The sequence below is a fragment of the Heterodontus francisci genome, chromosome 7 (genome assembly GCF_036365525.1).
Source record: "Heterodontus francisci isolate sHetFra1 chromosome 7, sHetFra1.hap1, whole genome shotgun sequence".
Lineage (NCBI taxonomy): Eukaryota > Metazoa > Chordata > Chondrichthyes > Heterodontiformes > Heterodontidae > Heterodontus > Heterodontus francisci.
In genome coordinates this window covers 78700246-78718506 of record NC_090377.1, presented here as the reverse complement: position 1 = coordinate 78718506, position 18261 = coordinate 78700246, and the positions used below count along the sequence as shown (strand labels likewise).

The window sequence follows — 18261 nt, the reverse complement described above, 5'->3', positions numbered from 1 at the left end:
ATCCTAAGTATAGAAACAAAGACCAGACTGTTGCACTTGAGAATATAGGAAACAATGATCATTCTTATTCTTTCTATTCAAGCCTTCAGTGATCAGATTTTTCTTATACCAACACACTTAACCAATTTGTAGCTAAATTTTAAAAGCACCTGCCTGCAAAAAAAATTTTTTTTTTTTTAATTCATTCAGGGGATGTGGGCGTCACTGGCCAAGCCAGCATTTACTGCCCATCCCTAATTGCCCTTGAGAAAGTGGTGAGCTGCAATACACTCGATCCCTCAATGTCTAAATCCTAAATTCTGATATAACATCCAAAAATGGCATGAACAATTTCCCTCAACACTTGGATGTGAAGCGCTTTGTGACAATGCAATTATTTTAGGCCAACTGCCCTAAATTAAATGGACTGCAGTATATTAAACAATAGTGCAAATCTTTCTTCAACTTTGAAATACAACCAATTCCGAAGATTAAACTTTCGAAGATTTACATTTAGTTTTTTTTTGTTGCTTAAAGTAAACTAATGGAATTACATAAACTGAAAATGCAAAGAGTACGCAATTAAAATATTATTGTTAAAAATGTATTAAATGTTGTTCAATTTTACTGCATAGGAAGATGCATACAAGCAATTAACAAACAAATGCGCCAAAAGTAAACGGCCTGCAATATTCAGAACTCAAAGGGATTACATTGTCAAATGCAGGATACATGTGTCCCTGTTGTAGAATGTAGGAATACTAAAGATAGCAGTCAAGTATTTATTTTTATTTATTTATTTAGAGATACAGCACTGAAACAGACCCTTCGGCCCGAGTCTGTGCCGACCCATTTATACTAATCCTACAGTAATCCCATATTCCCTATCACCTCCCTACACTAAGGGCAATTTACAATGGCCAATTTACCCATCACCTGCAAGTCTTTGGATGTGGGAGGAAACCAGAGCACCCGGCGAAAACCCACGCAGACACGGAGAACTTGCAAACTCCGCACAGGCAGTACCCAGAATCGAACCCGGGTCCCTGGAGCGGTGATGCTGCGGTGCCAGCCACTGTGCCGCCCATAGTTTTAACCAAAGAATGTTATAACTTCAAAATGGAGAAAATCTTCAAGATAAAACAAAGAATGCTCTAATTTCTAACTGTTCTGATCCTCCAAGCAATAGTTTGTATTGATTCATTTATCAAAATAAATCAGCTCAATAATGAATTGATTACCTTTTATGTAACCTCTCTTCTGTACCAAAGTATGCATTAAACACAAAACTGCCAGATACACCTTTTACAAGATAAGTCAAATATGCCTGTGCAACTTAAAATTCTGGTTTTACATTCCTGACCATAGTCTGTTTGGAAGTTCATATCCTATCCAAACACTTAAATGAATCTTATTTCAGTTGAATCTTTTAAAATCCAAGGTTTTTGGCACTGAACAGCATAACTTGGTTTTTCCATGATTACTTGGCTAATTATGCAAAGAAATATCGGCCAGGATCCTGCGCCCCATTCACAGACCACTGACCATAGACGAAGACCATGTACAGACATAATCAACTGCAAATGCAGAATAGCATGTTTCATATGTCAATGATGGTCATATGTACAAAGTATCAGACAGCACCACTGTTAATGGAATTGTTGGAATGTTACAGTGTGCAACCTTGATGCTGTTTGATGGCGAACCAAGTTCCATTCCCACATTCAGTCCACTGCCAAACACAAGAGTGCCTCCATCAAAGCCTCCCTCCCATCATCATTGAAACCTTCATTCAACAATCAACTGCAAGTTCATTCTCTCTGACAGCTCTCGGCTGTTCGAGAGTTTCACTCTTGATAATGCCAGCTCATCCAGAACTCACTGCCAGCATCCTATTCCCATAAGTCCCACTCGGACATCAGCCCAGTTCTGACCAACCACATTTCCTACTCCAGGTCTCCAGACGATTTCAAACTTCTCACCCTCATTCACAAATCTGAGCTTGCCCCACTCTAATGCAATAATCAGCCCTGTTCCTCTGCGTTTCTGAGCATGTATACTGTGTATTCCCCCACAATTTCTCCATTAATGGCAAAGCCTTCAGCCATCATGGGCATGAACTCTGGATTTATCTTTCTAAACTTTCTAATACACCTCTCTCCACCTTGAAAAGTCTCCTTAAAATCTACCTCTTCAATGCCCTAACCTTTTCTCTAATTCCTCCTTTGCATCCATTGCCCTCTGAATAAAATTGGGCTGATTTGCTAAAGGCGCTAAAAGTGTGAATTGTTTTCATATACCCCAAGAATTCAATGAGAGGTGGGAAAGAAAATTTGGTGAGAAATAAAATCTACATACAGAAAACTCACAATTACACGCTGCAGATCAGTATTCTTAGACCTTTGAGTTCGCCCACATAAAAAGATAAGTTGAACTCTTTTTGAAGAACAAGGAATGCCAGTCGATTCTAAAAGCACCACCTGATTGCTAAATTCTAATTAAACAGACACTTAAAGGCTACATATATGCACAGCTTCACTGTTTCTGCACCATTAACAGTGATGGTCAACAGACACAAAGCTTGTACTCAGTTAACACAATCATTTATAATGCTGGACAAATTCTAGGACTTTTTTTTTAAAAATGAGACACTATGTAAACAGAGATCAAAATCTGCATTAGATTTTCTTATAAGTTCAAAAGACACACTCTGTTATTTGGGAAACCAATATGATTGCAACCAACAGAAGAGGGGGAAAAGCAGGTGCTGAAAAAAATTGAGGGCAGTTGATGCCTTGTGAGACAGGCACTCAAGTAGCAGTCGAGGAGGGATCGGGGAAGCAGAGTATAGAATCAATTTGGGGAAGTGACCACTAACTGGTTGCAAAATGCAATGCAGGGTGACAGGAACAGTAATCATTGAAAAGAAGCTATGCAGCAAGCAACGAAAATGGCTAGGACAAATGAGAACTTTCCATTAACCAGATCATACAAAAATGACAAACATAGAACAAACAAAATGTTTAAACATGCTAATGGATCTGCCACAGCACTGCACACCAAGTCATATGACATGCTGCTTTCTAACGACAGAAGTATACCACCACGCAATGCACAATATATTATTCTGCCACTCTGGCACAGCAAGGTTAAATAAAAATTAATTTTCCTCTGACTACAACTCAAGCCTGTGAAAACATTGCTGCAGTAAGCCCCTTGATCGGGTCTTCCATTTCATTCTCCATAAATTAAGATCAGTCCACGCAAGCATTACCGATAAAGCTGCTGAAAGGATACCTTGCTAATGACAACTGTTCTCCTGGACCTCAAAGATGCACAGTGACAGCAACAGGCTGAACTAACACTCTCCTAGATCAAGTCCAGTTCCACACCACTCAGATGAGAAGACAAGTGAAGTACTCAATTAACCAAAGGCATTTTGGCAAAGAACATAAAAACATAGGAACAGGAGTAGGGCATTTGCCCCTCAAGCCTGTTCTGCCATTCAATGAGATTGTGGCTGATCATTGGCCTAACTCTGCATAGCTGCCACATTTGGCTAACAAAAATCGATCAATCTCAGTTTTAAAACTAGCAATTAATCGAATATCAACTGCAGTTTGCGGAAGAGTTCCAAACTTCTGCCACTCTGAAGAAGCGTTTCCAAATTTCACTCAAAAGGTCTAGCTCCAATTTTTTTGACTGCCCCTAAGTCCTATACTCCCCAACTGGCAGAAATAGTTTCTCTGTCTACCCTATCTGTTTCCATTAATACCTTGAAAACTCAATCACCTCAACCTTCTAAATTCCAGGGAACACAACCAGAGTTTGTGTAAACTCTCCTTGTAATTTAACTCTGAGTCCAGGTATCATTCTGGTAAATCCATGCTGCACTCTCTCTAAAGTCACTATATCCTTCCTAAGGTGTGATGCCCAGAACTGCTCAATACTCCAGCTGTGGTCTGACCAGGACTTTGTATAGCTGAAACTTGACTTCTACACCCTCTAGATATAAAGGCCAGCATTCTATGGGCCTTTTTGGAGTACGTTATGTACCTGCTCATGACATTTTGATGATCTGTGTTGCTGGACACACTCGCCTCCCACCCCCTCAAGTCTCTATCGACCTCGAGTCCAATCTCCCAGTTTCTCTTTTGCATCTGTTTGGATGATGCAACCTTCCATAGCGCTTCAAACAGGTCTTCCTTTTTCCTCAGACGATTCCTCCCCGTGGTTGACAGGGCCCTCAACCATGTCTGATCTATTTCACGCACATCTGCTCTCACCCCATCCCCTCCCAGAACCATTATGGGGCTCCCCTTCCACCCCACCAGCCTCCATATTCAACGGATCATCCTCCGCCATTTCTGCCACCTCCAGCGCGATGCCACAAAACACATCTTTCCCTCCTCTTTCAACATTCCAAAGCGACTGTTCCCTCTGCAACACTCTGGTCCAGACCTCACTCCCACGCCTCCCCACTTTCCTACGGCACCTTTTCATGGAAGCGCAGGAGATGCAAAAGCTTCCCTTTCACCTACTCCCTTCCCACCATCCAGGGCCCCAAACACTTTCAAGTAAAACAGCGATTTACTTGCACATCAATTTAGCATACTACATTCACATCATACTGTATGAACATCATGGAACAGGACATCAGAAATGCTCCATCCCTCAATATTGGCGACTACACTCTGGAAGTGGTTCAAGAGTTCACCTTCCTAGTCTCAACTATCACTAGTAACCTGTCTCTCTATGCAGAAATCAACAAGCACATGGGAAAGGCGTCCACTGCTATGTCCAGACTGGCCAAGGAGGTGTGGGAAAATGGCGCACTGACACGGAACACAAAAGTTCAAGACTTTCAAGCTTGCGTACTCAGTGCCTTGCTCTACGTCAGCCAACAGCGACGTCTCAACGCATTCCATCTTCGCTGTCTCCGGAGAATCCTTGGCATCAGGTGGCAGGACGGTATCTCCAATGCAGAAGTCCTCGAGGCGGCCAACATCCCCAGCACATACACCCTACTGAGCCAGCGGCACTTGAGATGGCTTGGCCATGTGAGCCGCATGGAGGATAGCAGGATCCTCAAGGCCGCACTGTACAGCAAGCTCGTCACTGGTATCAGACCCACTGGCCACTCATGTCTCCGCTTTAAAGACGTCTGCAAATGTGACATTGACCACAGGTCATGGGAGTCAGTTGCCAGCGATCGCCAGAGCTGGCGGACAGCTATAAAGGCGGGGCTAAAGAGAGGCAAGTCGAAGAGACTCAGCAGTTGGCAGGAAAAGAGACAGAAGTGCAAGGAGGGCGCCAACTGTGTAACAGTCCCAACAACCAATTTTATCTGCAGCGCCTGTGGAAGAGTCCATCACTCTAGAGTTGGCCTTTATAGCCACTTCAGGCGCTGCTCCACAAAACCGACCACTATTAGGCGCTTAGCCATTGTCTTTCGAGACAAGGAGGCCAAAGAATTCACTGCGAGCAATATCGTCTCCTCTACATTGGGGAAACTGAACGCAGACTGGGTAACCGCTTTGCAGAACACCTCAATTGAGCCCACAAGCATGACCCCGAGCTTCCTGTCGCTTGCCAATTTAATTCTCCACCTTTCTCCCACTCTGACATTTCTGTCCTTGGCCTACTAGAGTGTTCCAATGAAGCTCAATGCAAGCTCAAGAAACAGCACCTCATCTTTCAACTGGGCAGTTTACAGCCTTCCAAACTCAACATGGGGTTCATTAATTTTAGATCATATCTTATGCCCACAATTTTTATTCTCCTCTTCTCTTTTTTGGTTTGTTCCCTCCACTTCATTTCTTTCTTAATCCCTTTATTGTGCATTTGGATGGCTGTTATACTGCTATCTACACCTCATCCAGAAACATCCAAGAACATAAGAAATAGGAGGAGTAGTAGGCTATTCAACCCCTCAAGCCTGCTCCGCCATTCAATACAATCATGGCTGATCTGATCGTGGTCTTAACTCCACTTTACTGCCTGCCCCCTTTGACACCCTTATAGATAAAAGAAAAATCTGTCTAACTCAGCCGTGAATAATTCAATGACCCAGCGTCCAATGCTCGCTGGGAAAGAGAATTCCAAACACTAACGACCTTCTAGGAGAAGGACTTCCTCGTCACCTGAGTCTTAAATGGGAGACTCCTTAATTTGAAACGGTGCCTCCTAGTTCTAGATTTCCCCATGAGGGGAAATATTCTCTCAGCATCTACCCACCCAGCCCTTTCAGAATCTCATACGATTCAATAAGATCACCTCAATCTTCTAAACTCCAATGAGTCTAGGCCCAACCTGCTCGATCTTTCCTCATAAGACAAACCCCTCATCCCAGGAATCTGTCTAGTGAACCATCTCTAAACTCCCTCCAATGCAAGTATATCCCTTTTTAAATAAGGTGACCAAAAAAGTACACAGTACTCTGGGTGTGATCTCACCATGCCCTGTACTGCTGTAGCAACACTTCCCCATTTTTATACTCCATCCCCCTTGCAATAAAGGCCAACATTCCATTTGCCTTCCTAATTACTTACTGTGCCTGCACGCTGACTTTTTGTGATTCATGTACAAGAACACTAGGTCTCTCTCCAGCACAACATTCTGCAGTCTCTCTCCATTTAAATAATATCCTGCTTTTCTATTCTGCCTGCCAAAGTGGACAACCTCACATTTTCCCACATTATAGTCCATCTAAAAATTTTTGCCCACTCAACCTACCTACATCCCTCTGCAGACTCTTGGTATCCTCCTCACAACTTGCTTTCCTACCAATCTTCGTATTGTCAGCAAATCCGGCTACAATACAATTGGTCCCTTCATCCAAGTTATAAATATAGAACGTAAATAGTTGAGGCCGCAACACTGATCCCTGTGGCACTCCACTAGTTACAGTTGTCATCCTGAAAATGACCCATTTATCCAGACTCTATTTCCTGTTAGCCAGTCCTCTATCCATGCTAATATAATCACCCTCAACACCATGAGCACTTATCTTGTGTAGTAATCTTTTATGTGGCACCTTATCAAATGCCTTTTGAAAATCCAAATACACATCTACTGGTTTCCCCTCTACCCACCCTGCTTGTTACATCCTCAAAGAACTCTAATAAATTTGTCAAACATGATTTCCCTTTAACAAGACCATTTGATTGTGCCTGATTGTACTGTGATTTTCTAGATGTCCCACTACTTCCTTAATAATGGATTCTAACATTTTCCCAACGACAGACGTTAGGCTAACTGACCTATAGTCCCCAGCTTTCTGTCTCCCGCCTTTCTTGAACAGGAGTGCTACATTTGTGGTTTTCCAATCCGCTGGGACCTTTCCAGAATCTAGGGAATTCTGGAAGATTACAATGAATGCATACACTATCTCTAGAGCCACCTCCTTTAAGACCCTTGGATCTAGACAGTCAGGTCCAGGGGACTTGTCAGCCTTCAGTCCCATTAGTATTCCCATTACTTATTCTCGAATGGGAGTTCTAAGTTCCGCCCTCCCTTTTGCTTCCTGATTTTCTTCTATTCTTGGGATGCTTTTTGTGTCTTCTCCTGTGAAGACGGATACAAAATACCTGTTCAAAGCCTCTACCGTTTCCTTGCTCCCCATTAACTTCCCAGTCAAACCCTCTAAGGGACCAACACTCACTTTAGCTACTCTTTTCCTTTTTCTATATTTGTAGAAGCTTTCACTGTCTTTCATATTTCTTGCTGGTTTTCTCTCATACTCCAATTTCTCCCTTTTATTTTTTAGTCATCCTTTGCTGGTTACTAAAATTTTCCCAATTTTCTGGCCTACCGCTAATCTTTGCAGCACTGTACGCCTTTTCTTTCAATTTGATATCACCCCTAATCTCCTTAGTTAGCCACGGATTTGTATCCTTCTGGTAGGAGTCTTTATTCCTCAATGGAATATACCTTTGTTGAGAGTTATGAAATATCTTCTTAAATATCGGCCACTGCTTCTCTACCGTCTTACCTGTTAACCTATTTTCACCGTCTATTTTAACCAATCATACCCTTGTAATTGCCTTTATTTACGTTAAAGACACTAGTTATAAACCCACATTTCTCATTCACAAACTGAAAGCGAATCTATCATGTTATGATCACTCTTGCATAGAGGATGCTTTACTATGAGGTCTTTAATTAATCCAGTTTTATTACTCATTACCAGGTCTAAAATAACATGATCCCTGGTAGTTTCTAGAACATATTGTTCTAAGAAACTGTCCTGAATACACTATGAACTCATCTTTAGCCAATTTGATTTGTCCCATCATTGTGAAGATTAAAATCACCCACGATTATTGCCATATCTTTCTTGAAAGCAACCCCCCCCCCCCCCACTCCCCATTATTTCTTGATGTACACTGTCCTACTTTGTAGCTACTGTTGGAGATTTTGTTTCTTCACTTGGCTTTGTACTATGAAACCTTTTGTCATTTAATTTCTCCTGCCCTCCACCCTATCACAGACCTTCCCTTTTGCTCTTCTTGCCCCTCCCTCCCCCTTTCACTTGCTCAAAACCTACTACATTTCTGACCGTTGCCAGTTCTGAAGCATCATCGCTCTGAAATATTAATGCTGCTTTTCTCTCCACAGATGCTCCCTGACCTGCTGAGTATTTCCGGCATTTTTTGTTTTTGTCTTTGGACCTCAACTGTTTTTAGATTTATATCATTCAATAAGTACCCTGTTCTATCCTTTTTAGGTCCAAAGTGGATAACTTCACATTTACCTGGATGGAATGCCCTTTCCAACAGTTTTGCCCATTCACTTAATTAGCCAATATCTTTGCAATTTTATGCTTTCATCTACACTGCCTCCTATCTGCGTGTCATGGCAAATCCCATCACCCAAGTTGTTAGTGAATACAGTGAATAGCTGCGCCCCCAACAGAGCTCTTTGCAAGACACCTCTAGTCACATCCTGCCAAAAAAAGTGTCCAGCTAATGGAAATCCTAGGGGGGGACTGGTGGGAGGGAGGACAGGGAGTAGGGGCAACAGAGAAATCGAGCAGAGAAAGCAAGGGGAAAGGAGCAAGTGATCTCACTCATACTAAGCATCCAAGAGAAGTCCAATAACGGATTTAAGTATTTTTCCTAAATCAAACAGAAGTTTACAGTTTCTTGAGGATGCTCAAAGTAAAGATTAGGTGACAACTGACAACTTTTAGCACAATCAAGAATCATTATATAATGGACAATGTTTGAGACTGCTACCATTTACTGCACTCACCCAAAGAACAAAGTTTGCAACTTATCCATATCCAAATGCAAACTGAATAAAAAATTTTAACAGAGCTGATGACACAACTCTCATGCCAACATTAAAAAGATCAAAGAATTACATTTCACTCTGCACCAGTTGCACATGTGCTCGTCACCATGAAGCTTTAGTGTGCAAGTCTACATTCAAGAAACTGAATAACATTAACACTTTATTGAATAACTGGTGCTTCTTCAGAAATTAAGTCAACATTCTTCAATCAAATAAATTTTGCTTCGGTATTGCTAACTTGAAGTACCCTTAATGTTGACACTCTCGTCTTACTGCAGCACTTGATCAGTTGTTGCAATACAATTCAGAAATGCAAATCTTTGACAACAGTAGATCTCAAGTTAGCTAAACTATCAGCAACAATGTGCAATAGTAAGATTAAATAAAAAACCTATCATGCAGAAAGCATCCTCTCAATCACAATGTCGTAAAATTCTATATAAACAAACAGGCCTTTCAGCCCAACAGGCCTATGACAAAGTTTGTGCTTCATACAAGCCTCCCTGCCTCCTTAATTCATCTCATTCAATCAACATATCCTTCTATTCCTTTTGTCTTCATGTACTTGCCTAGTTTCCCCTTACTGAATTACAACTGAAAACCTGAACAAGAACCGAAAAAAACTGAAATAGTACCTTCAGATCCCATAATGAAGTGGTAGATATCAGGGCCAGTTGACATTCTTGGACCTTGACAGCTTTTCTCTACTATGCCTCTTGGTGTAACCATTTTTATATGCACAATCTGTTAACACAGTAAAAACCACAAATCATTTCTTTATCCAAGTCTAGGAAAACATTGTGAGAAGTTAAATTTGTTATTCAGCGATTACTCATAATGATGTTTCTTTTTCAATTCATTGACACACATTTTAAAAAAATAAATCAAGTAGTGTTATCCAACTGGCATTTGATTGTTCATTGGCCAGTTTGAAATTTAAGACAGAACATGGGGATATAAAGTCAGTTTTAGATTTATTTCAGAACTACAACTTGCAAAGATCAGACATGGAATGGCCATCATTTTACCCCCAACCCACACACCATCCTGACCAAGACACACTTCACCATTCTTCATTACTGGGTCACAATCCTGCAACTTGCTGCCAAACACCATTGTGGGAACTTCAGCAGCTTAAAGATTGAAGTGGTTCAAGATTGTCAATAAATACAGCTGCCAGCATCTCCCACATCAAAACAACAAATGAAAATAATATTGGAATTCTGGTGCATTACACCAAATCCAACAATCAAATGCAAGATATACAAGCATTTTCAAATACTTACCAGATCTTCAATATTACCGTAGATATTCTTTTTCATGCCCGAAGCCCTCGTAGCTACCCAGCCTCCAAGGCTGCTGAACTCCATTGAATCTGGTTCATGCCCTGTGCAGTAACCATGTTCACTAAGCTTCAACAAGGAGAAAACAGTTTAAAGAGAGTTAGTTCAAAGCCCTTTTTCGGTATTGGGAATTGCAAAAATAAGACCAATAGAATATAACATTTTATTTCATTATGCTCCCTTGAAGCACAGCTTTCTATATGCTCAGTAATGACTTCACTATTTGAACAAAGGAATGAAAGAGCCCAGCAATACAAATCTGTTGTGTACAAAATGGTGAACTACAATTATTAAAAAGGTTTTTCAAAAAAATCAGCTTTTCCTTTGATTCCTTTAATTGAAATTCAGTTTTCCAACTGAAAAAAAAGTATTAGTTCAGAATCTGTCATGCGATATTATAGAGTTTTAGCATAAACAAAATGGCTCCTATTTTAAACAGTGGCAGACCCAATACAAACATGGATATTTCTGAAAGCTGTTGCTTTCAAAAGACAACCAACAGCTTTGGGAACTATTCAACTTCCAAATTATCTGTAAATTCAATTTAAATGTTGTGATGCTTTATGCACTTAAAATCAAAACCCAAGACCTAAAAATAACATCTACCACTAGTGTCAAGCAATCCCTATGTACCAAATGGAACATATTAATTTCATCAGTTAGAAACTTACCCTAGACTTCTAATGGAAAACAAAATACAAGTTAACTTTTTAAAAAACTAGCAGCCAAGACGGCCACTGCAATTTACATTTGAAACACCAGGAGATGAGGAGTGTGATGGAATACTCTCCACTTGCCTGGATGGGTGCAGCTCCAACAACACTCAAGAAGCTCGACACCATCCAGGACAAAGCAGCCCGCTTGATTGGCACCCCATCTACAAACATTCACTCCCTCCACCACCAATGCACAGTGGCAGCAGTGTGTACCATCTACAAGATGCACTGCAGCAATGCACCAAGGCTCCTTAGAGAGCACCTTCCAAACCCACGACCTCTACCAACTAGAAGGACAAGGGCAGCAAATACATGGGAACATCACCATCTGCAAGTTCCCCTCCAAGTCACACACTATCCTGACTTGGAACTATATCGCCGTTCCTTCACTGTCGCTGGGTCAAAATCCTGGAACTCCCTTCTTAACAGCACTGTGGGTGTACCTACCCCACATGAATTGCAGCGGTTCAAGAAGGCAGCTCACCACCACCTTCTCAAGGGCAATTAGGGATGGGCAATAAATGCTGGCCTGACCAGCAACGCTACATCCCATGAATGAATAAAAAAAAAAATGAAGAACTGGAGACAAACAGTCCAACAAGAGGCCTAGCCAGAACAATGCTTTAGCTAAATGAGTGGATTAGCCAGATTATCCTCGTTAGTGAGCCAAAGTCATCCTGAAGCATTCATAAGTGGAGACATCCCTCCGGGTGGGGATAAACACCGACAACCCCAAAGAGAAGTTTTGGGTTTTAGACTTTGGACCTCATTAAAAACAAAGGGCACTGATACAGCCATGTGACGACTTGTTCATCTCTGAAGAAACTGGAAGTTTTGTCACATAGACGGCAGACAGGCAGTAACTGAGTACACAGCAACAAAGTAGGCAGCTGCTCTCATGTCTCTCTCTCCTTCCCACCCTCCCCCCCACCCCCCCAGAAAATATCAAGGAAAGAACTGGCCGCAACTGGGGAACCCTCCAAGCCTACAGACCGCTACAGCCAGTGACCAGGGAAAGAGAACCAACTATCAATTCTGCCTTCAGGAAAACTCTCTAGCAAAGCAAGCCAACCAAAATGCACTTTGACCAGCAAGGACTTCAAGATTACAGCTTCACAGATTGTATTTAACTTCCATTTATTCTAGATTTTAATCCAACCACCAAATCTGTTTCCCTCTGTAATCTATTTGCGCGAGAGATTCTTGTGTGAATGTGTAGCATATTTTTAAAATCAGGTTAGAATGTTAAGTATAATAAACTTACCTCTTTCTTGTTTAAACTCAAGAAAACCTACCCGATTGCAAAAGAACCAATCACATTAGAGGAAAAAGGTAAAACACTCTGAGGTGGTAAGCACACCCACTGTTTTAAAGGAACAAACCCTGATGCTGTCAAACAAGAGAAAGGGGAGCCTGAGACCCCCTCCTCACCTGGCCGTAACAATGGTCACCATTATTTGAAGTTTGCCCATAGGAATGGGGACAAAAGTACTTTGAGTAAGGAAGCATTTAATTTAAGTTTATGGGCTCCTCCAGCAGCATATTACTATTCACCTTCAGTGGGGATCATGTACGCAACATGTATAAAAATTAGAAATAAAGAAAATGCTGAACCACTCAGCAAGTCAGATAGCATCTGTGGGGAGAGAAACAGTTAATGGCTGGAATTTTATATGCGCTAAGAGTGGACTGGAAGGCGGGGGTTGTAAAATCGGCTGGGATGGCAGGGGCACCATGCTTGCCGCCTACTTGCCCCCACTGGCATTTTACCAGAAGAGGTGGTGGGCGGCCCAACCGCCCTTAGGCCAATTGAGGCCCTTAAGGGCCTCTTCCTGCTGCTACTGGTATTTTACCAGCAGCAGATGGGCACTTCACCTGGGGAGTAAAGCCTGGTGGCCTACGTCCCATGGAGGGCTGCTGTAGCGGCACGGGCCACCCCTGCTGGAAGACCCCCACCTCGCAATCAATCCCCTCCCCCTTGTAGGGGCCTGTCTGATTGGCCCCAGCCCCGCTTACATTCTTCTCCGGCCTCCATCACTGCCTGCGTCTGGGGCTGGGAACAGTCCCAGCAGTGGCCACCGGTCCCGGTGGTGCTGCTGCTGGGACTGAGGAGCTGCCAGCCCTCTGATTGGCTGACAACTCTTGGAGGCAAGATATCCTGCCTTAATGGGGCAGAAGCCACGATCTCAGTCAATTAGTTGTCTGAGCCATGCAAAATAGCATCATGGCCACCACCTCCCCGTTCAATCCCAGCCACCGTTTCTAATGACTCATCGGATCATCAACCTGAAACGTCAACTGTTAACGTTCTCCACAGATGCTGCCTGACCTGATGAGCAGTTCGAGTATTTTGTTTTTATTTCAGATTTCCAGCATCCTCAGTATTTTGCTCATGTATAAAAATCAGACTTTTCCCAGTCAATATAATTTCACAAGAGCCATAAACAAGATTAAAGGAGAATTCCACGTGAATCTGAACAGACAACTAATAGGCATTGAAGTTCTGAATAAGTTATTCCATACTGACACTCAAAACTGAGCCATTTCATGGCTGTCCAAGCTTTGTCATGACTAAATTAACTAAAGGTCAGCAGATTGAGTGTCTTAATATTTTCCATGTCAAGTGATCGATTCCTAACTGTTGAAGTTCAGCAATTTTACAAAAAAATCTGCTTACCATATGATGGATTTACAGTAGCATGACCCTCGCTGCAGCGTTTGTCTGCAGTGACCAAAGGCAAATTTAAAAGTTTTTTTTCCTTCTGCGTGTTAATCAAGTCACATAGCTTAAAAAATGAATTACACTAGCTCCAATACACATTGCTAAAACAAAGGGCATTCAAAACAAGACAGCCCAGCTACTACAGATGCTGGTGAAACAGAATTGGGAAGCTAGCCTTTTGTTGCAAAGATTGAGGAACAAGCAAGGAAAACAGTCTCAGCTCGTTCAGCTGAAACTATATAGATTCACAAGTGAAAAATTATTGAAACACTTTTCTTGGATACATGCATACTACAATCCCTGAATAGAATGGCTGGGAGAAAAAGACATTAATACCCATTATGTGGATAAGGGACAAGGTACTAAATGTTCTCAATGGAAGGACTGGAAAAATTCCAGGATTCTAAACTATAATTCATAGCTCCTGGGTTATTTTGTCATCTCACTCCTAAATGAAAGCAATCAATTCACTAAAAAATGAAATTTTATTTGAATATGATGGGCTTACATAGGAGAGCCATAGCTTAATCAGCATTGTAGAAGATCAACATCTATAAATATTTATTTATAAATTCTCAAATACACATCAGCATTGGCTGTAACTACTAGAAATCACAGAACAGCAAAAATACAAAAACAGCTATGCTTAGTTAAACCAAATGTATACGGCTACCACTTTCAACTAAATTGCTTTAGCAATATCACTTGACATGAAAATTATTTGGTAATTCTTGCCCTGACCTGTAAAATGTCACAAATTACTTCCAGATTAAATATTTCAAAAGAAAATAGCACTTCAAATTATTTACATATTACATTTTGCAAGCAGAACACAGATTTGCGTTATGGCAATTGGCAGAAAATATTTGTAAACTGCCTGTTGTAAAACCTCAAGAAGTGATGTATCTTGGAACCATCTGTCAGGGAAAACACTGATCCCTTGCGGAACACATCAACATCTACTTAAGATGCAGCACACGTGTTCTGGCATATCAACTGATTACAAATTCCTAGTTTTCAGAATTTACTTTGTTATTCCATCTGCTCAACACCCGAGTTTAATCATCCCAAAAACAAAAAGGAACATTTGGGCATTTCCTCCAAGGCGGTTAAAAATCTTGAGATCTTGCCTACATTTACATTGTGGAAATTTTGCACTAACCCAAAATACTGTGATTTACAACCCACTCACTACAAAACATGTGCAATATATACCAGTACTTACTTCCCATCAACTGATATCTTTAGAAATAGCATTTTGTACTGTTCAAATCTTCATGGCAATGGGCTATCAACTGGTTTTAGTTAACAGCGTAATTCATAATCACAATATTAACTGGGTGCCTAGTTAAAACCCCCAAGTTCAAAATGCTGAATCCGGTACAAAGACATTGGGTGGAAATACTCATCACAGGAACACAAAGGACAATAGGCAAGTGTTTTGCTGAAGTGTATGATTTTTACACAAAAGAAAAAAAGTCACAGAATTCAGTATTATCCCAAATGTTTTTAATTCAGCAGAAGAAATGCTAACAGCACAGCTGAGATTGAATCCATAACAATGGGACAAGTTACACCTTGCAGAGGTTTTCATAATGCAATGGAACTTCAGATTTAAAAGTATATATTAGTCTAAATGTTTAGAAGTTTACAATTTGCGATTCAGTTTGAGGGCTAACTTCAGAATCATTATCTTTCAAATTATCATTTTCCAGATTTAAATGCCATAATTCAATGTTTTGAAAACTACAAAAGAAGTTGACTTAAACACAGGATGGCTATGATTTGCAAATTTATCAGACATTTAAAACTATAAGTTATCTCAAAACTCAATGGTATTATACCCGTAGGTAATGCAGTGAGTCTAATGTTATGATACTTAATCAAATGAACTCAAACTGGTGTCAATTCTAATCGCTATATTTAATGCTTGACCACACAGTGGCGCTACAAGAGTGTATTTTCCCAAGAATGGAGGAGTCTTGCTGAAGGCAAGTCTAATGTGCTGATCTGGAGGCCCAAAGAAATCTGGTTTTATATTTCTCCCATGTTTTTGTTAAGTCATGTGACTGGTCAGCCTATTCCATTTAACATATTACTGGTTCCTCTCTCCAGTATTCCTTAAATGTCCTCCCTGCTCACTGGTCATTCTGCCTGGCATTGCCGACTGCTTAGCTTCCCTTGTCTGATGGCTTATTGCCTGCCTGGTTCACTGGCCTTGCAGAAATGTCACCCTGCCGCTACTAATGCTGCCTCCGATAGTCCTGTTGCAACCAGAGGGCAAAAGCAGTCATTAGCAGAATGGGGTGAAGCAGTGCTAATCAGCCCATCAACTATTTGTGACCAGCTTCCCCTAGTGAAGTTTCAATTTTTATTGAATTATTTAATTCACTACCCCCACCTCATCTGAGAAGTAAATGATCAATTGATTTTATTGCCTGAAGCCCTGGTCTTTCCTTAATGGTGATGTGCAAAGATCCTTTCAATTCATTATCCCCACAGTTAATCTTGTCAACTTTCTCCCCAATATTTAATACATGTATCCCCATTATTGCCAACTAATTTATGTTCATGACATTCTGTATAAGGCTGCTTTAAATTCATGAATTGTGCATCATTTAATTCACTTTTGAGTTCCATTTTGATCTTTGACTACCTTGTACTCTTCCCCCAACCCCTCTGCCCATCCTATTCCTCCTCACCTGACTTTGTTCCCCATTTACCCCTCCTATAACCTTCCCTTTTGTCCTTATCCAGCTCCTCCATCCATTTCTTCCAATTCCCTTTCCTATCTCCAATCCCCTCCCCTCCATAAAGTACTTATTTCAATAGTGGAGCCACTTCCTCTTGCCTTCAAGGCGACTGAAACATGCTCTGTTGACCTTTGCTTCTTTTGCATTCCCATTATCTCTAAATTCTACCCTCCTTCACCCTCTAATACCTTTGTTTCCCCCAAACCCCATCAGGCTCTACCCTGCCCAAACTCATTCTACCTTCTCCCTCCTGTTCCTAAGTCCTCTTCAACGCTCTTTGCCGTCCTGATGCAAGTATTTTCCACCATATAATCATCCCCCTTGACTGGAAGGCTGCATTTAGTTTTTAACCTCCATGTGCAACATCATGAAAGATCAGTAATAACTGGGTTGCAACATGACATTTCAAAATGCAACATTTATCTGCAGTGCCTAGATCACCTGTAAATGGTATTGTGATAGGACGTTTAACATTGTAACTAATGTTATGTTACATTAGTTACAAAGCATTTTATGTAGCTCAATGGCCTGGAAAGTCAGCATGCAGTTACTGTACAAAGACATTGGTGGAAGTGCTCATCACAGGAACACAAAAGGACAATAGGCAAGTGTTTTGTTGAAGTGCATGATTTTTAAACTGAAGAAATAAACTCAAACAGAATTCAGTATTACCAAAATTAAAACCCCTTTCAGCTTGAATATAAAAAGTTACCATCTGCAAAGTCATCTTTGCTAAATTTGACTTGTCATTCCATAAGGCCAGTCAAACGACAAACAGATATAACCTTACCTGTCTTTCAAGATCTTGCCCAGTAATGCCAGCCTCTACATGAGCTGTCAAGTTCTTTTCATCAACCCATAATATTCGGTTCTGTTTGTGAAAAGTAAATTGAAATAAAATAAATGCACCTATTTCAGTCCAATACAACCTTTTAAATCTACTACTGGTCAAACTACTACATAAGCTTATCTTTTTATTTGTATTAGCTAATTGCAATTCAATATATGAGACAACACTTAGCACTTCTTTTCTAGCTGGGATATAGTTCCATGAATGCATGGCACCCTCTAGTATTTAAATTAATCAATTATTCATTAATAAGCAACTCCAGGGAGTCTTAGAAATCTTCCTAACTTCTTGAGAGTGGGGAGGGGGCACACCCCACCCAAGATCCAAACAAGTGCACTTCCAGCAGGGGCCAGCAGATAAAATGATTAGGAGTAGGAACCATTCATTATTAGGAACTAACTGTAGCTACCTTTATTACTACCCTTGGCTGAGGTCAGTTGACTCAGCACAGACCACAAATCAAACCAGAGGACCTTCCTTTTATTCACGACCAAGCTATTTATCATCTTTACCAGTTTAGCCATGAAGAAGCCTTACAGGGTACATAACTTAAACACATTCAACTGCAGACATCCAAAAAGTTTAAAACACTTGCTCAATC

General features: G+C 41.0%; 1 protein-coding gene across 2 annotated transcripts in view; it reads right to left on the bottom strand.

Moving 5' to 3' along the window:
* The window catches only part of agps (alkylglycerone phosphate synthase), a 177617-nt gene that overhangs the window by 72340 nt on the left and 87016 nt on the right, over positions 1–18261 (bottom strand). For both annotated transcript variants that reach the window (XM_068035498.1, XM_068035497.1), the window contains exons 8-10: positions 17601–17681; positions 10563–10688; positions 9912–10020 (exon numbers count right to left, since the gene is read on the bottom strand). In XM_068035498.1, coding sequence (XP_067891599.1) covers positions 9912–10020; positions 10563–10688; positions 17601–17681 — 316 coding nt within the window. The remainder of the gene's footprint in view (positions 1–9911; positions 10021–10562; positions 10689–17600; positions 17682–18261) is intronic.